Source organism: Bombina bombina, chromosome 7 (genome assembly GCF_027579735.1).
Source record: "Bombina bombina isolate aBomBom1 chromosome 7, aBomBom1.pri, whole genome shotgun sequence".
NCBI lineage: Eukaryota > Metazoa > Chordata > Amphibia > Anura > Bombinatoridae > Bombina > Bombina bombina.
Genome location: NC_069505.1, coordinates 354402405 through 354427006, shown reverse-complemented (window position 1 = coordinate 354427006; position 24602 = coordinate 354402405). Strand labels below are relative to the sequence as shown.

The 24602-nt window shown below is 38.8% G+C and overlaps 1 protein-coding gene across 1 annotated transcript in view; it reads right to left on the bottom strand.

Moving 5' to 3' along the window:
• NUP210 (nucleoporin 210) overlaps positions 1 to 24602 on the bottom strand; it is a 1597588-nt gene that overhangs the window by 1158942 nt on the left and 414044 nt on the right. The window contains 1 exon segment of the mRNA XM_053721041.1: positions 15064 to 15285. Coding sequence (XP_053577016.1) covers positions 15064 to 15285 — 222 coding nt within the window.

Sequence of the window (24602 nt, the reverse complement as noted above, 5' to 3'; positions counted from 1 at the left end):
CCACCAAGTCAGAGAAAAGTTGAACATTGGAATTTAAGGATATATTAATTGTGATATCCTTGTATAATCCCTGCACCATTGTTCAGCATACAAAACTGGAGAGGTCTCATATCAAAATTATCAATGGGGATTGCGTCCGATGCTGTCAGTCATGGACCTAAAACCTCCATGCACATAGCTACTGAAGGGGAATGAGACTGAAGGGTTCCGACAGGCTGCAACCAAATTTCAAACGTCTCTTTGTCCATTAGAGACAAATTCGTGGACACTGAATCTATCTGGAAACCTAAAAAGGTTACCCTTGTCTGAGGAATCAAAGAACTTTTTGGTAAATTGATCCTCCAACCATGTTTTTGAAGAAACAACACTAGTTGATTTGTGTGAGATTCTGCAGAACGTAAAGACTGAGTAAGAACCAAGATATTGTCCAAATAAGGAAACACCGCAATACCCTACTCTCTGATTACAGAGAGTAGGGCACCGAGAACCTTTGAAAAGATTCTTGGGAGCTGTCGCTAGGCCAAAAGGAAGAGCAACAAATTGGTAATGCTTGTCTAGAAAAAGAGAAGCTCAGGAACTGATAGTGATCTGGATGAATCGGAATATGAAGATATGCATCCTGTAAGTCTATTGTGGGACATATAATGCTCTTGCTGAACAAAAGGCAGACTAGTCCTTATAGTTACCATCTTGAAAGTTTGAACTCTTACATATCGATTCAAAAATTATTAGATCCAAAACTGGTCTGAATGAATTTTCTTTCTTTGGGACAATGAATAGATTTGAATAAAACCCCCAGACCCTGTTCCTGAAACGGAACTGGCATGAATAACCCTGATAACTCCAGATCTAAAACACACTTCAGGAAAGCCTGAGCCTTTACTGGGTTTTGTAGGGATGCATGAGAGAAAAAATCTTCTCACAGGCGAGGTCTTACTCTGAATCCTATTCTGTACCCCTGAGAGAACAATACTCTGAATCCATTGATTTTGGACCAAAGTGATCCAAACATCTTTGAAAAATCCTAATCTGCCCCCTACCAGCTGAGCTGGAATGAGGGCCGCACTTTCATGCAGACTTGGGGGCTGGCTTTGATCTCTTAAATGGCTTGGATTTATTCAAATTTGAGGAAGGCGTCCAATTGGAAACAGATTCCTTGGGGGAGGATTAGGTTTTTGTTCCTTATTTTGTCGAAAGGAACGAAAACGGTTAGAAGCTTTAGATTTACCCTTAGGTCTTCTATCCTGAGGCAAAAAAACTCACTTCCCCCCAGTGACAGTTGAAATGATTGAATCCAACTGAGAACCAAATAACTTATTACCTTGGAAAGAAAGAGATAGCAATCTGGACTTAGAAGTCATGTCAGCATTCCAAGATTTAAGCCACAAAGCTCTTCTAGCTAAAATAGCTTAAGACATAGATTTAACATCAATTTTGATTATATCAAAAATGAAATCACAATTAAAATTATTAGCATGTTGAATCAAGTTAACAATGCTAAACAAATCATGATCCAATACTTGTTGCGCTAAAGTTTCCAACCAAAAAGTTGAAGCAGCTGCAACATCAGCCAAAGAAATTGTAGCCCTGAGAAGATGACCTGAATATAAATAGGCTTTCCTTAGATAAGATTCAAGTTTCCTATCTAAAGGATCTTTAAAAGCAGTACTATCTTCCATAGGAATAGTAGTAAGTTTAGCAAGAGTAGAGATAGCCCCATCTAAAGTAACTGCTGGAAAAGGATACAATTTTTTAAACCTTGAAGAAGGAATAAAAGAAGTACCAGGCCTATTCCATTCCTTAGAAATCATATCAGAATAGCGTCAGGAACCGGAAAAATCTCTGGAATAACCACAGGAGGTTTGTTTACTAGTTTTAATATCAAGAGGACTAGTTTCCTCCATATCCAATGTAATCAACACTTCTTTTAACAAAGAACGAATATACTCCATTTTAAATAAATAAGAAAATTTGTCAGTGTCAATATTTGAGGCAGGATCTTCTGAACCAGATAGATCCCCATCAGAGAAGGATAATTCAGCATGTTGCCGGTCATTTGAAATTTCATCAACTTTATGAGAAGTTTTAAAAGATGATTATTAGAAGGCGGGATGGCAGACAAAGCCTTCTGAATGGAATCAGATATAAATTATTTTAAATTTACAGGTATATCTTGTGCATTAGATGTTGAGGGAACAGCAACAGGTAATGAACTACTACTGATGGATACATTCTCTGCATGTAACAGTTTATCCTGACAACTATTACAAACCACAGCAGGAGATGCAACCTCCACAAGTTTACAACAAATGCACTTAGCTGTGGTAGAACTATTATCAGGCAGCAGGGTTCCAACTGTGATTTCTGAGACAGGATCAGATTGAGACAGCTTGCAAATGTAAGAGAAAAAAACAACATATAAAGCAAAATTATCAATTTCCTTATATGGCAGTTTCAGGAATGGGAAAAAACGCGAACAGCATAGCCCTCTGATAGAGAAAAAAGGCAAGAGGCATATAGGAATGGGGTCTTAAATAATGAAAATATTTGGCGCCAAGTATGACGCACAACAAACAGAAAAATATTTTTTGGCGCCAAAAACGTCCAGAAATGACACACTCGCGTCACAGATGACGCAACCTTGTGAAGGACTCGTCGTCGACTAAGACGCCGGAAATGATGAATTTGCGTCAACGAACGTAACTTCGCGCAAAAAAAATCTTGCGCCAAGAATGACGCAATAAACGTTGGCATTTTGCGCCCTCGCGAGCCTAATTCTGCCCGCAAATTAAAAAGACAGTCAATTTGAAAAAGAGACTAAACCCCAGGTAAAAAATAAATTTTCCTAAAAAAAGCATTTCCCAGATATGAAACTGAAAGTCTGCAAAAGGAAATATACTAATAATCTGAATCATGGCAAATATAAGTACAATACAGGTAGCCCTCCATTTACGTCGGGGTTAGGTTCCAGAAGGAATGGTTGTAAATCGAAACCGTTTTAAATTGAAACCCAGTTTATAATGTAAGTCAATGGGAAGTGAGGGAGTTAGGTTCCAGGCCCCTCTCAAAACTGGCATAAGTAACACCTAATACATTATTTTTAAAGCTTTAATATGAAGACTTTAAATGCTAAACAGCATTATAACCCTAATAAAATAATCACACAACACAGAATATATAATTAAACTAAGTTAAATGAACAAAAACATTTGCTAAACAGCATTATAAACCTAATAAAATAATCACACAACACAGAATTTACTTGCATTTGTCTGCAAACAGTTCTTTCTATGCATTCCAATCTTGCTTGGCCTGCATATCTTTGCTGCAACACAAGCGGACAGCTCCACCTACTGGCTATTTTAATCAATGCACTGCTTCTCAATGCTTTTCAATAGCAGTCACATGACAGGAAAAAAAAAGGTTGTTATTCTGAAACGGTGTAAATTGAACCATTGTAAACCGAGGGCCACCTGTACATATATTTAGAACTTTATATAAATACATAAAGTGCCAAACCATAGCTGAGAGTGTCTTAAGTAATGAAAACATACTTACCAAAAGACACCCATCCACATATAGTAGATAGCCAAACCAGTACTGAAACGGTTATCAGTAGAGGTAATGGAATATGAGAGTATATCGTTGATCTGAAAAGGGAGGTAGGAGATGAATCTCTACGACCGATAACAGAGAACCTATGAAATAGATCCCCCGTGAAGAAAACCATTGTATTCAATAGGTGATACTCCCTTCACATCCCTCTGACAAACATTGTACTCTGAGAGGAATTGGGCTTCAAAATGCTGAAAAGCGCATATCAACGTAGAAATCCTAGCACAAACTTACTTCACCACCTCCATAGGAGGCAACGTTTGTAAAAACTGAATTATGGGTGTGGTGAGGGGTGTATTTATAGGCATTTTGAGGTTTGGGAAACTTTGCCCCTCCTGGTAGGATTGTATATCCCATACGTCACTAGCTCATGGACTCTTGCCAATTACATGAAAGAAAATACTGATATATCTCACAGAGAAATATATAGTATTCAAAACAGAAAGCAACAGTAGGGATCGGAACCCTACTGTAGAATCCCCTAAGAGAAAGTTTGTATAATTGTATGGCAATAAATAACAACAGAATAGGATAATACATACTGTTATTTCTTAAAGAGAGAAATACATGGTATTGAAAACAGAAAATAACTAAAGAGATCTGTAACGTTCTTCAGGCCTGAAGAAACAGCTAGATAGCTGTGAAACAGGTTGCATGTATTTTAGACTTTTTGGGGTAGATTTATTAAGCAGTGGATGCTGCATTCTACGCCCATCGGAAGATAAGAAGCAGCGGACGTAAGCGCTGCTCCTTAACTGAAATCATCCAGATCCAATACGATCGGGATGATTGACACCCCTGCTAGTGGCAGATTGTCCGCCAGTGAGCAGGGGAGGTATTGCACAAGCATTTCACTAGAAATGCTTGTGCAATGAAGAATGCAGACAGCGTATGCTGTCAGCATTTGGCAAGGTCGAGTGGACATGATTCGCTACAGCAAATCACATCCGTTCAACCATTAATAAATCTACTCCTTTCCCTTAATAAATTGTTATTTTAAGTAGCCTATCAGACTCAATCATTTGTTTTTAAATGTGGAGTGCATCACCTATTTTTAGTGGAACTACATTAGAACACCAACCCTGGGAGACCCACTGAACTAGACAGCTGGAGACTACAAAATCCAGCATGCTTTGTTTGCACGACTTCATAGTGCAAACTTATATGTGAGTACTCATTTGTAATCACAGTCTGAGATTTCTCTTGTTTTTGTTTTATCTGTACCATGATACGCCTTTTCTCTTTTATATATTGAAGAGTTTATAATCACATCTTCTCTGAGACTGGTGTCTTCTTGCCCTGTATCCTGGGAACCAAAACTTACAACAGTCAGCTGGAGAATGCAAAGCCCAGTCTGTGTTAATTGCACTACATCACAGTACATATTTCCTTGTGAGTAGTCCGTTGGCAGCACTTTATACACACATTCATTTGAATATTGAAGTTTCTGCACCATGAGGCACTCTTCTTTATTTTTCTTCTAGATAAGAATAAAGTATAAACTCATAATCAGAGCCTCGGCTACTTTCCGCTCTTAAGATATAAGCTGATGTATGCCGCAATTGCATGTGGAAACACAGAGCTAAGCCTTCAGAGCTAAGCAGCTGTATGCTGCGATCACTGCCGAGAATTAACATAAAGGCCCTACACATCTAAGTGGCTGTATGCTGCAATAGCCATGAATTAACATAAGGCCCTATGGATCTAAGTTGGATGTATGCCGTGATTGCAGCCGAGAATGAGAGAAGTAACCCTTTTTGAGAGAAAAATCAATAAAGGCAAATGCCACACCAGAACCAGAGCGCCAAGGTCCTTAACAGTAAGGGAAATTAAATAACCTCTTAAAGAGTATTATATTTCCAAAGTAGCCAAACATAGCAGTAATACTGCAACAGATACCCTCCACTAAGAAAAAAGAAAATGTATGCTTACCTGATAAATTTATTTCTTTTACGATCCTTACTTATGGGATTACGCCTCCTGGTCAGCAGGAGGAGGCAAAGAGCACCACAGCAGAGCTGTATATATAGCTCCTCCCTTCCCTCCCACTCCAGTAATTCGACCGAAGTTAGGGAGAGAAAGGAAAAGCCAAAGGTGCAGAGGTGACTGAAGTTTAACAAAAAATAAATAAATACCTTTCTTAGAAATGACAGGGTGGGCCGTGGACTCGTCATATCGTAAAAGAAATACATTTATCAGGTAAGCATAAATTTCCTTTTATTTTACAAGATATGACGAGTCCACGGATTTCATCCTTACATATGGGATACAATACCAAAGCTATAGGACACGGATGAAAGGGAGGGACAAGACAGGAACCTAAACGGAAGACACCACTGCTTGAAGAACCTTTCTCCCAAAAACAGCCTCGGACGAGGCAAAAGTATCAAATTTGTAAAATTTGGAAAAAATGTGAAGAGACGACCAAGTTGCAACCTAGCAAATCTGTTCAACAGAAGCATCATTTTTAAATGCCCATGAGGAAGCCACAGCCCAAGTAGAATGAGCCGTAATTCTTTTAGGAGGCTGCTGAATAGCAGTCACATATGCAAAACGGATGATACTCCTCAGCCAAAAGGAAAGAGAGGTAGCCGTAGCTTTCTGGCCCCTACGTTTTCCAGAAAAAAACAACAAATAATGAAGATGATTGACGAAATTCTTTAGTCGCCTGCAAGTAAAACTTCAGGGCACAGACCACGTCCAAGTTAAGTAACAGACGCTCCTTCTTAGAAGAAGGATTAGGACACAAGGAAGGAACAACAATTTCCTGATTAATATTCTTATTAGAAACAACCTTAGGAAGGAAACCAGGCATAACACTTTCCAAGATAACAACTTAATATCTATGAAATGCATGGGTTGAAACGGAACCCCTTGAAGAACATTAAGAACTAAATTCAAACTCCAAGGTGGAGCAATTGGTCTAAACACAGGCTTTATTCTAGTCAGAGCCTGACAAAAAGATTGAACGTCTGGAACATCTGCCAGATGCTTGTGTAGCAAAATAGACAAAGCAGAAATCTGTCCCTTTAAGGAACTTGCTGACAAACCTTTCTCCAATCCTTCTTGGAGAAAAGATAAAATCCTGGGAATCCTAACCCTACTCCATGAGTAGCCCTTGGATTCGCACCAATAAAGATATTTACGCCATATCTTATGGTAAATCTTTCTGGTAACAGGCTTACGTGCCTGAATCAAGGTATCAATGACCGAATCAGAGAACCCTCGCTTAGATAAAATCAAGCGTTCAATCTCCAAGCAGTCAGCTGCAGAGAAATTAGATTCGGATGATGGAAGGATCCCTGAATGAGAAGGTCCTGCCTCAATCGAAGCTTCTACGGTGGCAGAGAGGACATGTCCACCAGATCGGCATACCAAGTCCTGCGAGGCCACGCAGGAGGGATCAGAATCACCAAAGCCCTCTCCTGTTTGATCCGAGCAATCACCCGGGGAAGGAGAGCAAACGGTGGAAACACATAAGCTAGGTTGAACTACCAAGGCACTGCCAAGGCATCTATCAGTTTGGCCTGAGGATCCCTCGACCTAGATCCGTATCTCGGAAGCTTGCCATTCTGACGAGATGCCATAAGATCCAGCTCCGGCCTGCCCCATCTGAGAATCAGAATGGCAAAGACCTCCGGATGGAGTTCCCATTTCCCCGGATGAAACGTCTGTCTGCTCAAAAAATCCGCTTCCCAGTTGTCCACTCCTGGGATGTAGATTGCTGACAGATAACAAGAGTGAGCCTCCGCCCACCAAATTATCTTGGATACTTCTGTCATCGCTAAGGAACTCCTTGTTCCTCCCTGATGATTGATGTAAGCCACAGTCGTGATGTAGTCCGACTGAAAACGGATGAATTTGGCCGAAGCCAACTGAGGCCAAGCCTGAAGCACATTGAATATTGCTCTCAATTCCAGAATATTGATTGGAAGTAGAGTCTCCGACCGGGTCCACACACCCTGAGCCTTCAGGGAATTCCAGACTGCACCCCAACCTAGTAGACTGGCGTCCGTTGTCACTATCACCCATGAGGGTCTGCGAAAGCACGTCCCTTGGGACAGATGATCCGGCGACAACCACCAAAGAAGAGAGTCTCTTGTCTCCTGATCCAGATGTATCTGAGGAGATAAATTTGCATAATCTCCATTCCACTGCCTGAGCATGCTCAGTTGTAGTGGAACGGAATGATGTCCATTGCCGCCACCATCAATCCAATTACCTCCATGCACTGAGCCACTGATGGCCGAGGATTGAACTGAAGGGCTCGGCATGTATTCAGAATCTTTAATTTACTGACTTCCGTCAAGAAGATTTTCATGGATATAGAATCTATTAGAGTTCCCAGGAAAGTAACCCTTGTCTGTGGAATTAGTGAACTCTTTTCTAGATTCACCTTCCACCCGTGAGTCCTTAGAAAGGACAGAACCATGTCTGTATGAGAGTTTGTCAGTTGATAAGACGACGCCTGAATCAGGATATCGTCCAGATAAGGTGCCACTGCAATGCCCTGCGGTCTGAGAACCGCCAGTAGATACTCTAGAACCTTTGTGAAGATCCTGGGTGCTGTGGCCAGCCCACAAACTGAAAATGTTTGTCCAGGAAGGAAAAACTTAGAAACTGGTGATGATCTTTGTGGATAGGAAAATGAAAATATGCATCCTTTAAGTCCACGGTAGTCATATATTGACCCTCCTGGATCAATGGAAGAATTGTCCGAATAGTCTCCATCTTGAAGGATGGAACTCTGAGAAACTTGTTTAGACTCTTGAGATCTAAAATGGGTCGGAACGTTCCCTCTTTTTTGGGAAGCACGAAAAGATTTGAGTAAAACCCCTGCTCCTGCTCCTGTATTGGAATGGGACGAATTACCTCCATAGTGGAGAGGTCTTGTACACAACGTAAGAACGCCTCTCTTTCTATCTGGTCTATGGACAATCATGAAAGAAGAAACCTCCCACTTGGGAGGGAATGTTTGAACTCCAGTTGATACCCTTGGGACACAATTTCCAGTGTCCAGGGATCCTGAACATCTCTTATCCAAGCCTGGACAAAGAGAGAAGACTGTCCCCTACTAGATCCTGTCCCGGATCGGGGGCCGCCCCTTCATGCTGTCTTGGTAGCAGCAGCGGGCTTCTTGGGTTGTTTACCCTTGTTCCAAGACTGGTTTCTTATCCTGAGAGAGGAACCCTGTCGTTCAGAAATATTCTCCCCCAAGTCAGACGCGAACAGGGTCTTCCCCTTGTAAGGAATAGCTAAAAGCTTTAGTTAGCTCAAGAACTTTAATCTGATCCTGTATCTCTTCTAATGGGGTCTCAGTCTTAAGAGACTCCTCTAGAGCATCAAACCAGAAGGCAGCCGCACTAGTCACAGTAACAATGCAGGCCACTGATCGTAAAAGAAATCCCTGGAGAATGTAAACCTTCTTAATAAGACCCTCTAACTTCTTATCCACAGGGTCTTTAAAAGCACAACTATCCTCGATAGGAATAGAAGTTCGCTCGGCCAGGGTAGAAATAGCCCCCTCTACCATTAGGGACCATCCGTCCAGAGTCCCTGACAACGTCAGTTATCAGGAACATCTCCAAAAATTTGGAAAATCCCATAGCATATCCCTCCTTCATAATATGGAGGAAGCAGTGGATCTCTAAGAAAGATTACCACCTTGTGGAAATACCATAACTTCAGCACGGAGTGTAAAAGGAAGTGCAGGGCACAGAGTGAGGGACATAAATTTCCAAGGAACACTTATAGTGGGAAGAATGGCATAACTTGACCATCATCAACCTGTTCCTAATAGCCAACTCCTCATATGAAATGATCATTCTGATGAATGTATTTAGTTGTTTACATATGTATGGGGTACTTGTAAAGCATGGCTAATCACCCGTAAGGGTCTCAAGGCGCTGCTCATTTTATCGAACTCGGAAGGATGAAAGGCTGAGTGGACCTCGCCGGGGATTGAACCTGCAACCCTTGGGTTACTACAGAGCTCAGCCACAGTGCCTTAGCATGCTGAGCTATCTGTCCGGCCTGAAAGAGTAGGTACAAGATTTTTTTTTATTTATTTTTTTTAAAACACATACAAAAAATGAAAACTCTCATTATTTAAGCTTATGTGCCATCCCAATCACAAGGGATGAATAATTCCTTGATAAAATGTGCACATAAAAAGACCTTACTGTCTCTTTAAATCTTGAAAGACTGTCTTTTTTAGCAGTTGTTCCATCCTTTAGATACCAAGGAGGAAATAACAAAGAAACAGTTGAATTTATGCAATAAAAATAACATAGAAACAACGGAACTGTCTCTTTAAATAACAGTAACTTTTTATTCAACATGCATGGTTGGAATAATTAACACAAACTCTGCAGCTCCTTTTTACTCTCAGAGATCATATGTAAGTAAGCAATGCAAATATCTTAAGGCTCATACCCTGACAACATCAGATATAGAATGCCTGTTAACTTATTTTCCTCTGTGCAGTACACACTGAAAAGCTAACATATAAATGCAGTCCAATAGCACTCTCATAGCGTGTTACACCCGCAAAGGATAACCACACTGTTAAGAAACTCTGTCCCAGGTATCAAATAAACATGCGTCACAGAGCTCCGCCGCTCCAACCTAGTGAGAGAGAAAACGCCTGAAAGTGGCGCGCTTAGCAACTCCGCCCATCGTGGGCGTGAATAATCTTCAACTCCCGGCATTTGTCTAATATATGCCCTGGGGAACAGAGGAAGCGCCCGAAAGCGGCGCAAACTAACAACTCCGCCCATCATGGGCGTGAACACTCAATCTCCCGGTCGCCATTATTATAGATAGGCTACCGGGATGAAACTGTGTAAGATGCAGATTGGGGGCAATTAGGCTCTGTACTCACATAAGAAAAAAATCAACAAGCATGGTTGTAAAAGCAACCGAAGTTATGTAACATAAATCGCAGTGACCCATACACCATGCTATACAATAAATGTTATACGACTTAACATTAACGGAACCAGCCCCTGGACGTTATCAAACTGACATTAATTTCCGAGTCAGCAGAAAATAAGCCCTATACCACTGCTACTAGTAGAGGAGACGTGTCCCAGCACAGTGAAAACCCTGTTCTCATGCAGACTCCATCACTTAGCCCCAGTGTATGTGACTGTCAAGGAACGTTAACTGCTGGAATATATGTGACTGTCCAAGTATGTGCTATCCCTCCATTTGCATGTTGGAGTCCTGATCACATAATAAGTGCTCCATTGTTCTGAGATCCACCCAGAATAAAAAATCAGCACTTACCTGGAAAACTGTGCGACAGTATGGCAGTCCAGCAGGTTTTCAGAGGCTCTCTCCCTCCCATAGCCCTGTGGACAAAGATCAGCCTGAGTTAAAAGTGCTTAGGCTATCAGTATTAGGGCAGCAAACAATGTATAGGAGGCGCAGTGAGAATCATGTCCCACCAGTTCCTATTGCTTTGAAGCCACCAAATGCTTCTCTTTTTGTTACTGAAGAGAGTGACTTGGTCTAGGCTACACCCCAGCACAAGTAGCACACAGAGGCACCACTTTAAAAAATAATAAACTCTTGATTGCAGAATCCAAAACTAACACCTCACTTTACCTCTTCCTATCACTAACACAGGCAAAGAGAATGACTGGGGTGGGAGGGAAGGGAGGAGCTATATATACAGCTCTGCTGTGGTGCTCTTTGCCTCCTCCTGCTGACCAGGAGGCGTAATCCCATAAGCAAGGATGAAATCCGTGGACTTGTCATATCTTGTAAAAGAAAAGGGGCTTATTCTGAGGCTTACTAAGATTCTGGAGTGCATACTCACTGCTATACTCCGAATCCTGCCTTTGTAGGAGCATTAGACTCCTTACTGCCCATAGGCCATGAAATATGCTAACCACAGGATATATACATTCTCTCAGACCCCTAAGAGGGAATTTAGGCGCCATTAGGACACCATCCACTGATTCCCTTGCACAGGTCCCCTATAAGGGAAAGTAAAATACAAAAGGACATACCCTCCAGGGCCTCTGCTGTGGAGCAGTCACAGCACTTCCAGGTCTGACAGCTTCATCCGACTTCTGACAGGGACCTGAGGTAGAAAGGAAAGCAGTGTAAACTTAACACTGGTTGCCGGGGGGGGGTGTTAGCACAGATTGCTAGAAGGAAACGGAGAAGTTCTGTGCGACATCCAGCAGCTAACAGCTACTAAGAGGTTTACATGGACCCAGCATTAACCCCAGTCCTATCTTCTTGGAAAACTACCCATTAAAGGACTTAAACTCAATTTTCTTCAGAGTACCATCTTCGCCATCCTCCATGCTACAGAGGCAAAGAATGATAGGGAAGTGGGAGGGATACTTAAGCATTGGCTGGGGTGTCTTTGCCTCCTCCTGGTGGCCAGGTGGTGAATTTCAAAACAATAATTAATGAAATTGTGGACTCTTCATGTCATTGGAAAATAATTTTTTTACAGTTTACTGTCCCTTTAAAGCAAATTATTTCCACCACTGCATTACAAATAAAGCTATTTTCTGTTCTCAGGAGATTAATGCAATCCTGAATCTCATCCAAAGTGGTATCCCACGAAACAACTTGGTGAAGGATCGCTATTAACACCTTCAAGTTTTTATATAAAAGGACAGTCTACTTGCAAATTTGTGTTGGTTAAAAAGCTAAATAATCCCTTTTTTACCCATTCTCCAATTTTGCATAACCAACAATTATATTAATACACATTTTACCTATGTGATTACTGTGTATCTATGCCTCTGCAGACTGCCCCCTTATCTCAGTTCCATTGACAGACATGCATTTTAGCCAATCAGTGCTGACTAGTAAATAATTTCACTGGCATGAGCACAATGTTAAATATGTGACACAAATGAACAAGCACTGTCTAACTGCGAAAAATTGTCAAATGCACTGAGATTAGCATATGAGCTTCCCTAGGTTTAGCTTTCAACAATGAATACCAAGAGAACAAAGTATATTTGATGATAAAAGTAAATTGGAAAGTTGTTTAAAATTGCATGCCCTATCTGAATAATGAAAGTTTAATTTTGACTTGACTCTCCCTTTAAAAGAGAAGCTTTTCTCCAAAGAAATAGTGGCAAGAGTGGAAATAGCTGCAACGCCAAAGAAGGATAACCTTTGATTCCTTAAAAATGTCTGCACTTAACAGCTGGAGGCAAAATAGTTAATACCTCATTAAAAGCAGAGTGCAATGCTCCGCAAAGGGACACTAAACCCAATTTTTTTATTTAATGATTCAGATAAAGCATGCAATTTTAAGCAACTTTCTAATTTTCTCCTATTATCAATTTTTCTTTGTTCTCTTGCTATCATTTTTTAAAAAACAGGAATGTAAAGCTTAAGTTAAGAGCCAGCCCAGTTTTGGTTTAAAACCTGGGTTATGCTTGCTTATTAGTTTGCTAAATGTAGCCACCAATCAGCAAGCGCTATCCAGGGTGCTGAACTTAAAATGGGCCAGCTCCTAAGCTTTAAATTCCTGCTATTAAAAAAAGAAAGCAAGAAGAAAAATCGATAGTAGAAGTAAATTTAAAAAATTGCTTATGTGGGTTTAGTATCCCTTTAACTTTTGGAGAAAGGTCAGATGAACCGTCTTGGGAGCAACCTTGATAAGGCAAAAACCCTTGCTCTGAAGTGAAGAGAACATAGTAACATAGTAGATGAGGTTAAAAAAAAAAGACCAAAGTCCATCGAGTTCAACCTATACAAATCCAATATATTACAAAAAAGCTCCTGTTGAGCTTAATTAATCCCATTAAAAGGTGACCCATTTAACAAAAGCAATCATATCTCTGAATTCTGTTTCTAGCCAGAAATGTATCCAAACGATTTTTAAATGTATCTTAGTAATGGGTTCCACAATTGTATTTCTCTTAGTGGAAAAAAAAAACGTTGGACCTTCAATATATTTTTATAAAGTAATCATTAAGGTAAGGTTTTACCAGGGATTTATATAGTGACAGAATTATGCTTTCCTCCCTTGCATAAATGCCTCTTTTAATAAATGCTAGTATCTTATTAGCCTTGCATTGTGCACCCGTATTGTTATCTATTACTATTCCCAAATCCCTTTTCCTCCACTGTTTGGCTAAGTCAACCATGTTTAGAGTAAGAAATAGACTCAGCACATGAGGTACATAGCTGAGCAGGGACATACACCCACTACTTATCAAGGCGGCAAAAGAAAATGACTGAAAATCATGGGAAGTGGGGGAGATTTATAAATCTGGTGTGGTATCTTTTGCCTCCCCGTAGTGGTCAGAAGCAGAATTATGACACATGATGACTCATGAAGTCTCACCATCTAATGAAAGAAATATGAGCTTAAAAATTATATTTTTAGTATGAGTAGGTAATTACCTTTCAAATAGTGGATCAAAATTGTTTTCTAGGACTTAGGGAGTTGAGATCAAGGGATTTAAATACCTTAAATACCTTATACCTTTGCAGGTTTCCGGGAAATTGTAAAGGCATAGTGTCACTAGTAGCCACAGATTCCACAGTGATGCTGATCTACTTCACCACTAGGAATATGGGGGTACGAGCTCCAAAGGCGCACCAATGTCAATTTGACTTAAAGGGCCATAATAACCAAATGTTTAAACACTTGAAAGTGATGCAGCATAGCTGTAAAAAGCTGACTAGAAAATATCACCTGAACATCTCTATGTAAAAAAGAAAGATATTTTACCTCAAAAAATCCTCAGTAGCCACCTCCCATTGTGAAGGATTTCTAAGCAGCATATTAGTATGTCTGTCCCGGGACAACTGAAGGGATGAGCATTGTGAACTCTCATATTATTTCACCAATCAGGTAAAGGAAGCTTACTATGAAATCTCATGAGAGTTAAGTCAAATCTCATGAGATCACAGTAAGAGTTCATGACCTCAGCACTGCTGATGCTGATTGGCTGCTGTTCATTTCTTAATTTTTTAAAAATTTTTACCTGCAGCTGGGAGCAGCTGAGTGTAACTTTTTACACAGAACTTAACTCTGCTGAGCTGAGGAGATTGTGAGGTAAAATATCTTCCTTTTTTACATAGAGATGCTCAGGTGATATTTTCCTGTCAGCTTTTTACAGTTATACTGCATCAGTTTCAAGTGATTTAGCATATTAGTATTATGTCCCTTTAACACATTGTGTGGATGATAACCAAGTGTTATGATGCGATCTTAAAGTGTTAAACAACCTTACAAATATATGTCTACAACATAATTAAAAAATCACTTTGTATTTCTCTTTAAGATAAAAAAGCTTTTTTTTTTTAAAAGAAAAAAAAGAAGAAGCTAATTACAAGTTTCTTTGCTCCCAATATTAAATGCAATACTATTATCTTATGCTTATCACTAAGACTAAAAATGTAAAAACTTTGAAGAGAGAAAAAAACAAAAACAAACATGCATCTTATACTTACTTGATCACCAAGCTCTCTGCAAACTGCTCTTGCCCAGTGTTGCAAATGACTCCGTGACAGTGGAGAATTAAGCATGGATAGGTGTGTAGTGTCCTTATTTTCAGCAGATACATTCCTGAAGAACTTAAGCGGTTCAAGCACCCATGGCTTGGGGCCTCCTTCAAACAACATGTCTTTAGAAGCCCCAAGAGTAACTAGAGCAACTAAAGAAGGGTCAATTGTCTGGAAATTTAATCAGAAAAAAACAAATTAGCACAGATATACAGATCAATATTATGTTTGCCTATAACAAAAAAAAAGAGTAATTATATTAATTACAGCTTATATCATAAACATACATAAGAATCTATTATCTTGGTCTACTATCACTAGGTCAGCATAAAAACATTTTATGCTTACCTGATGCATTTCTCTCATGGTGGTGGGTGGCATGAGCCATTACATGGGATTAAACTCCACCCCAGTATGAGAAGGAAAAAAAGTAAATTTATACTTACCTGATAAAAAAAATTTTATTTCGGAATGATGATGGTCCACAGCAGTCCATAACTTATGGGATATATTTCCCGCCACTAGGAGGTCAAGAACCCATATCAGAGCTTAAAATAGCTCTCACCTCTTATCTCTCTCAGTTTAATGTATAGCCGAGTATATAATCGGAAACATATAGGTAGGAAAGACAAAGCAGGATCTGTAGAATAGGAAACATATATGTAGGAAAGACAAAGGAGGGTCTGTAGAAGTGTCATTAGAACTGTCACCCAAAAATTTAAACGGGCGGGGCCCGTGGGCCATCATCATTCCGAAAGAAAATAATTTATCAGGTAAGCAAAAATTTTGTTTTCTTTCATAAAATGATGATGATCCACAATCCTCCATAACATATGGGATTAATACCCAAGCAATGGTCTATGTTACAAAAAGGGTGGGACAATTTTTCTGGCAATTCCTATTTAGGCGACACTGAGGCGTGAAGGACTTTCCTGGTAAAAGCTGCTTGCAAAAAAGCAAAACCTAAAAGCTATAAAATCTTAAAAAGTAAGCAGAGAAGACAATAAACTGAAATAGACACTTATAACAGGGAGTAAATACTAATATAAAATAAATATAGAGTGAAATAAATATAGAGTGAATAAAACAAATAAAAGTAATATACAACACTGTGCACATGCAAAATAAAATATATAAGAAAGAATATAGTCCTTAAAATGTATATATCCCTTTAAGGAAGGATATAGTCCTTGAGAAGTATATATTCCTTTAAGATCTTTAAATTTTCCCACCGGTACCCTCAAAGCAAAAGAGTGAAATATAATGAAGTTCTGTGATTAAAAAAAATCAGTATACAACTGTACTTAAAGGTATACTAAACCCAAATGTTTTCGTTCATGATTCGGATAGAGCATGCAATTTTAAGCAACTTTCTAATTTACTCTTATTATCAATTTTTCTTTGTTCTTTGGTATCTTTATTTGAAAAGCAGGAATAAAAGCTTACTAGCCGGCCCATTTTAGGTTCAGCACCTGGGTACCGCTTGCTGATTGGAGGCAAACGATATCTAGGTTGTGGAACCAAAAATAGGTTGGTTACTAAGCTTTCATGTCTGTTTTTTTAAATATACCAAGAGAATTAAATAAAATTGATAATAGGAGTAAATTAGAAAGTTGCTTAAAATTGCATGCTCTATCTGAATCATAAAAGAAAAAAATTGGGTTTAGTATCCCTTTAAGGACTTCTGTGATAAAATATCAGCATATAACTGTACTTAAGGACCTTACTCACATACTTGAGAGCTAATTTCTAACTGACCTACCAGTTAGAAATGCTCAAAACTGTCCCACTTCTTACAGGAGGCCGCAGGATCCAAGGTTAAACATATATAAAAACATCAACACCATATAGAGGACAAATTCAAGCACATAGGAATGGTAAGGACAAGTAACAGTAAAGTTGAGATCTACAGCTAAAGACCGCCGTGGTAATCGAGCGTTCTCAACTGCTCTTAGATCAATTTAGTTCCGTTACCCTTAGTAGCCCCGCCTTTTGTGCTGTGTCCAAATAACAGGAAACTCAAACATACGTTTCCCCCAGAAGGGCTTTTTCAAGGAGTGATTTCCTTTTAGTTTTTCCATTCCTTATATGGATCCATCTCTGCTGTGATTGGTCTTTTATAGTTAACACTTCGTAATGCACATATCTAGTTCATACAGTTAGGTTAACAAAGCCACATAAAATGACACATACTTAAATCTATGTTTAAGAAATTCCACTTCCAAACTTCAACTTTAAATTTATCAAACATACAATCATTATAAAGCATGATAATAAAAAAATTCAATATACGTACATGATTCAATACATCTTACATTCAAAATTACTTTGATTGTACAAATACTTAACACCACAATTTTAATAATTTATTTTAAAAAAATCAATTTGAAAGGTTATTTATTTTGATTTGAACCCTGGTTTACGTAAAACATTATATAGAACAGGGTATTAGTACACTGCTCCAACATATTACTACAGAATTTGTGACCAATTTAATATATTTATCATAAAGAATTATGACGTTCCTATATCGTTCAGTGTATTTCGCTACTTAATAACTATTTTCTTCTAGTTACATTCTTTTTATTATGGATCGATACATGTCAAGTTAAACAATTTACACGTTAACCAATAAAGCTTTATGCTGACAGCTAGTTAGTTATCCTCATTGTAAAAATCAATATTCCCTTGTAAAAAAGGATATACTGTCACACTAAAACAAAATGGTGACTCTAGGGGGCACAAAAAAACAAATAAGGGGGTAAGATAATCTTTGGTGTGATCTATTAACTCAAATGAGTCCAACAGTAAATCAATATTAAATGTAATTATACATATAAACAATAGACATACAAAATTAATAATGATAAAATATGTAAAATAAATGAAAAGGCACAATGGCTCTTATTGACTCTTATCTGTTCCAGGAGTTAGTCCTTATGTAGAAACAAAGGTGGGATAAGTCCTTTTGATGTTGGTTCTCCTTCTGTATAATTCAGATGATGTGTGGTCTGTTGGTCACACTCAATGTGGAGTCAGCTCTTTGCCTGGTAAACGATCTGGATACAAACTTTCACTGTGAAGAGGAATCACAAAACAAAGGCGCCTCCTAGTGTGATATAGTGGATAAAGATGGATAATGTGAATGCCAAAAAGATACTCACAAATAGAGCAGCATCCAATTGTGCTAAGTAAAGCAGACTGGGAACTTGCGTTGCTATCTGTGTTTTTTAACTATCAGTGTCATATGGTTGACATTTGTTTTTTATTTACACCATTAAATTACCTTTTCTGAGAGTCTGAGCTTATTCGGTCCATTGAGGACATCATAGAGACCGGTATTCATGCTATGCCAGTGAGCTGGGACACTGCAAGTTCCCAGTCTGCACAATTGGGTGCTGCTCTATTTGCGAGTATCTTTTTGGCATTCACATTATCCATCTGTATCCACTAAATCACACTAGGAGGTGCCTTTGTTTTGTGATTCCTCTTCACAGTGAAAGTTAATATTCCCTTGTATGCTTTCTTCAGATATTCTTTATTTTTTAATTAACTAAACTACCAAGGGTAATCCATTATAGTGCTCAGTATACTTTCCAAAGCTGTTAAAAAATAAAAATGATAAAAAAAATATATTTAAAACTTAAGAATGGGACGTTAAAATGAACTATTCCTTCCTGGGATGAACTTGTGACCTTTTGGTCAAAAGTTAAAGGAAATACCACTAGACTGTGGATAACATTCAGAAACTGTACATAGCTCCAATACTACATATAATTTTCAATTGATAAGAATACTAAAAAGCTACATGTTACAATATACAAATATAATTGAGTGCTTGTCCCCATATCTTTTTAGAGATACATATTGTCACGGATAACAGGCTGCCAGGACAACCCCTTCCCTATTTGGATTATTGTGTTTCCCACCAGTTCCCCTTTTGTGTGGTACAATGATTGAACTTTGCCCTGAAAGAGCTAATCACTACCCCACTTGCCCCCTTTCTGACTTCCCGAGGCCGAGCCGGAATCTTATGAAACTACTCACCGGATGGGCTCGCTACAGATCCATGACGAACTTTAACCTAGGTCACTCCAGAAGCCCTTTGCCCCAGAGCTCCGCTTTTCAGGGGACTTGTTATACCTTTGATTGGCATGGGTCAGGGTAATTGCTAAGAGGGAGCTCACTCGGTAACCTGGGGTGTGGACACCTCTCTACCTAATGCTGGTCCTGAGTACCCTTTGCCCTGCTGCCGCTCCGGCCCCCAGCCACGGATCATGGACTGTGACATCTGAGGGCTCAGGGCTCTCCAACAGTACCCCGGAAAAGCTGTCGCTCCCTCTGGATCACCCCTGAAACTTCGTTCTAACTGTGGTGGGATCGCTATGTGACTATGACTCCTATGGAGGCGCCAGCCTGTCTGGAGGGGCGGGGATCTATTGATTAGATAAGGCTCTTATCAAGATGGCATATAATTATATATAAGCTGTGCGTTTGTCCCAATAAAGTCTGTTTGTGTTTCACATTAATACTGGTCTTGTCTGGTTATTAGGGTGGGATATTTGCTATAATCACTTTCCAGCTATACAGCTACAGGTTCTGAAGTGGAAACAGGCCCTTTTGGCAGAGATACCCAGTTGGGGTATCAAGGGTCCGTCACACATATCTAAAAAATATTCAAAGAAAATGGAACAGTTCAAAATCTTTGTTTAATCCCTTTGTAACTAGAGTGCTCAACTCATAAATCCATTTCATTTCAAGTTGGCCCAAATGTTGGTTATGTTTTCCTCCTCTCCAATGGGGTATTACTTTTTTTATACCCATATAAAAATATTTATATTCAATTTGTCCTCTATATGGTGTTGATGTTTTCAATGTTTTAAAAAATGTTTAACCTTGGATCCTGCGGTCTCCTGTAACCTTATCTTGACAGTGGAGGAGTGGGACAGTTTTGAGCGTTTCTAACTGAGAGCTCAGTCATTAGCTCTCAAGTATTGGAGTACGGTCCTTAAGTACAGTTATATACTGATTTTTATTATCACAGAAATTCACTATCTTTCACTATTATCACAGAAATTCACTATCTTTCACTCTTTTGCTTTGAGGCTACCTGTGTGAAAATTTGAAGATCTTAAAGGAATATATGCATCTCAAGGACTATATCCTTCCTTAAAGAAATACATACATTTTAATAACTATATCCTTTCTTTTATATTTTATTTAAGTATAGTGCAGTGTTGTATATTACTTTTATTTGTTTTATTCACTTTATAGATTACTGCCCTCTATTTTCCTGAGCTGTATTCTGCCTAGTAACAGCTCCTGAGTGAATTGGTAAGCTAATACCTCAGAGAAAGCTTCAAAGCTATTTTGAGTGTAATACAATTATATAAAGTGCACCATGCATAGATAAATAATTTTCCCTCTTAACAAAATGTATCCCCTGCATAACCAGAGTTTCCTCTATTGATCAGCTTACTGCACTGAGCAGTTGGTTGTCTTTTTAAAGGGCCAGGAACCCGTTTTATAAAAAAGTGCCATAAATATTTCCCCAGAGCTGTCAGAGAGCTGTTTAGGGCAACAGAGTTACCTGGTCATGTCCCAAATAAGAATAAGGTAGTTAGGGCCCTCAAAAAAGTGTGCCATGAGGTGAGCAAGTCCCATGGATATGATGTACCTGTGTCAGAGTACCTACAAATTGCCTCTGGGTTGTGTGTGTGTTGTGTAAAGTCTCTTACCTTACACAGTGCCCCTCCACTGGCTTACCAGGCATGTCAATCCATGTCAATGCAGCTGCAGCAGTATCCAGTAAGAGCCCATCCCGTGCAGGTATCGATTGCCGCAGAGGATTGCAGTAGTAAATACCTATGTCCCTCAGTGGGAGGCTAGGGATGAATCCCTGCGATGCCTGAGGGTAGTTATTGCTGAAGTCCCGTTAGGGAGATACTGTGTACATAACAGGATACTCCTATGTTCCTGTATCATTCAGCTGCTGTAGATTGTCTTTTCTGATACTCCCTAGGAACTCTGGTTCTCAAATAGGTCTGAGCTCCCAATTTATAATCCATAAGCAAGAAGCTGGAACAACCTCTATAATCAACCAACTCCTACGAGGCCAAGAAGAAAACTAAGAGAAAAATGGGAGGTGGGAGGGATTTTAAGCTCTGATATGGGTTTTTGACCTCCTCCTAGTGGCGGAAAATATATCACATATGTTATGGAGGACTGTGGACCATCATCATTTTATGAAATACCCAGCATGAACATACCAAGAGCTTTGACTCTTTTCCACTAATAAATAGCCAATAAAGGAAAGAGACAGACAAGCTGAAAAGGACAAAGCAGGATAAAGTACAAAACTAGAACCTGGTGGGTCTTGAGGACTCTCACCACCATGAAAGAAGTTAATTTATTAGGCAAGTATAAATTATGCTTTCATGTAGGATTTACTACCCAAGCTGTGGAGTCCACACAAAAAAACAAAGTGTGAAACAAAAATATAAGGCAGGCACACAACTGATCAGAAAGTGCTAACTGGAGAATATTCCTGCTAAAAGCAGCATCAGAAGAGGCATAAACATCAAAATGATAAAACTTTGTAAAAGTATGTAAAGAAGACCAGGTAGCTGTCTTGCAAATTTGTTCTACCTAATTAAAACTAGAAACTACGTGTATTAGTCTAAAAAAAGGAATACCGCAGTTTTTTTTAGTTTTTTAATAATATAAATAATGCTTTAAAATATATATTATTACACTTAAAAAATGTCATGTTTGTGTTACCTCCCAAAATTGTATAAAAGCTCAAAAATAATGTAATTGATTAATTTAGTTATTTTAATCATGCCTTTTAAAACAAATACATTACATAAAACACATGGTTAAAGATCCAGGTTATTAGTGCCATACAAAGTATTGAAAATAATCAAATAGTTTCCCATACAATATTAAAACGTATTATAAATAGTTAAAGCTTCATTTGTAAAGTTTGATTTAAATACTCCTATTTTCTGTTTGTCATATATTTTGTTAGACTTTCCAGAATTGTATCTAAATTGTGTCCATTTGTCAATTACTGTTTTTTTAAAACTTTTAAGTCCTATATTAAACATATTCGAGATCATACAGTCAATTCCTAAGCAGTTTTTTATGATTATATTATCATTTCAGACTGTGGGTTCTGCTTGTCCACCTTGCCTTTTACTCCACTTTACAAGCTAAGTCATGTAAAGCCGCCTAGCTTGTACGTCTGACAACCAGATTATGTGACCTCTGATAATAGATGGCTTGTGGGTTTCCCAGCAACAAAAAGATTTGTTGAACACACTTTACTGTTACACTGGTGCATACATTTTAATAGCCCACAGTCCGTCATATAAGCATATAAACTGAAGCATTGACTGTATGATCTCATATAAGTTTAATATTGTAATTGACAAACGTGCACAAATCTTAACAGACAATATATGGCAATCAAAAATAACATAATTTATGTAAGAACTTACCTGATAAATTCATTTCTTTCATATTGGCAAGAGTCCATGAGCTAGTGACATATGAGCTTGTGACGTATGGGATATAAATTCCTACCAGGAGGGGCAAAGTTTCCCAAACCTCAAAATGCCTATAAATACACCCCTCACCACACCCACAATTCAGTTTAACGAATAGCCAAGAAGTGGGGTGATAAGAAAGGAGCGAAAGCATCAAACAAGGAATTGGAATAATTGTGCTTTATACAAAAAAATCATAACCACCACAAAAAGGGTGGGCCTCAAGCACTCTTGCCAATATGAAAGAAATTAATTTATCAGGTAAGTTCTTACATAAATTATGTTTTCTTTCATGTAATTGGCAAGAGTCCATGAGCTAGTGACGTATGGGATAGCAGATACCCAAGATGTGGAACTTCCACGCAAGAGTCACTAGAGAGGGAGGGATTAAATAAAGACAGCCAATTCCGCTGAAAAAATAATCCATAACCCAAATCAAAAAGTTTTAATCTTAATATGAAAAAAACTGAAACAGCTGCCTGAAGTACTTTTCTACCAAAAACTGCTTCAGAAGAAGAAAAAACATCAAAATGGTAGAATTTAGTAAAAGTATGCAAAGAAGACCAAGTTGCTGCTTTGCAAATCTGATCAACAGAAGCTTTATTCTTAAAAGCCCAGGAAGTAGAAACTGACCTAGTAGAATGAGCCGTAATATTTTGAGGAGGGGATCTACCCGACTCCACATAAGCCTGATGAATCAAAGACTTTAACCAAGATGCCAAAGAAATGACAGAAGCCTTCTGACCTTTCCTAGAACCAGAAAAGACAACAAAAAGACTAGAAGTCTTCCTGAAATCTTTAGTAGCTTCAACATAATATTTCAAAGCTCTAACTACATCCAAAGAATGTAAAGATGTCTCCAGATAATCCTTAGGATTAGGACACAAAGAAGGGACAACAATTTCTCTACTAATGTTGTTAGAATTCACAACTTTAGGTAAAAAATTAAATGAAGTCCGCAACACTGCCTTATCCTGATGAAAAATCAGAAAAGGAGATTCACAAGAAAGAGCAGATAACTCAGAAACTCTTCTAGCAGAAGAGATGGCCAAAAGGAATAAAACTTTCCAAGAAAGTAATTTAATATCCAGAGAATGCATAGGTTCAAACGGAGGAGCCTGTAAAGCCCTCAGAACCAAATTAAGACTTCAAGGAGGAGAAATTGACTTAATGACAGGCTTAATACGAACCAAAGCCTGTACAAAACAATGAATATCAGGATGATTAGCAATCTTTCTGTGAAAAAGTACAGAAAGAGCAGAGATTTGTCCTTTCAAGGAACTTGCAGACAAACCTTTTTCCAAACCATCCTGAAGAAACTGTAAAATTCTAGGAATTCTAAATAAATGCCAAGAGAATTTATGTGAAGAACACCAAGAAATGTCTTCCAGACTCGGTAATAGATCTTTCTAGACACAGATTTACGAGCCTGTAACATAGTATTAATCACTGAATCAGAGAAACCTCTATGACAAAGTATTAAGCGTTCAATCTCCATACCTTCAAATTTAATGATTTGAGATCCTAATGGAAAAATGGGCATTGAGATAGAAGGTCTGGCCTTAACGGAAGTGTCCAAGGTTGGCAACTGGCCATCCAAACGAGAACCGCATACCAAAACGTGTGTGGCCATGCTGGAGCCACCAGCAGTACAAACGAACGCTCCATTAGGATTTTGGAAATCACTTTTGGAAGAAGAACTAGTGGCGGAAAGATATAAGCAGGTTGATAATTCCAAGGAAGTGACAATGCGTCCACTGCTTCCGCCTGAGGATCCCTGGATCTGGACAGATACCTGGGAAGTTTCTTGTTTAGATGAGAGGCCATCAGATCTATTTCTGGAAGTCCCCAGATTTGAACAATCTGAAGAAATACCTCTGGGTGAAGAGACCATTCGCCCGGATGTAACGTCTGGCGACTGAGATAATCCGCTTCCCA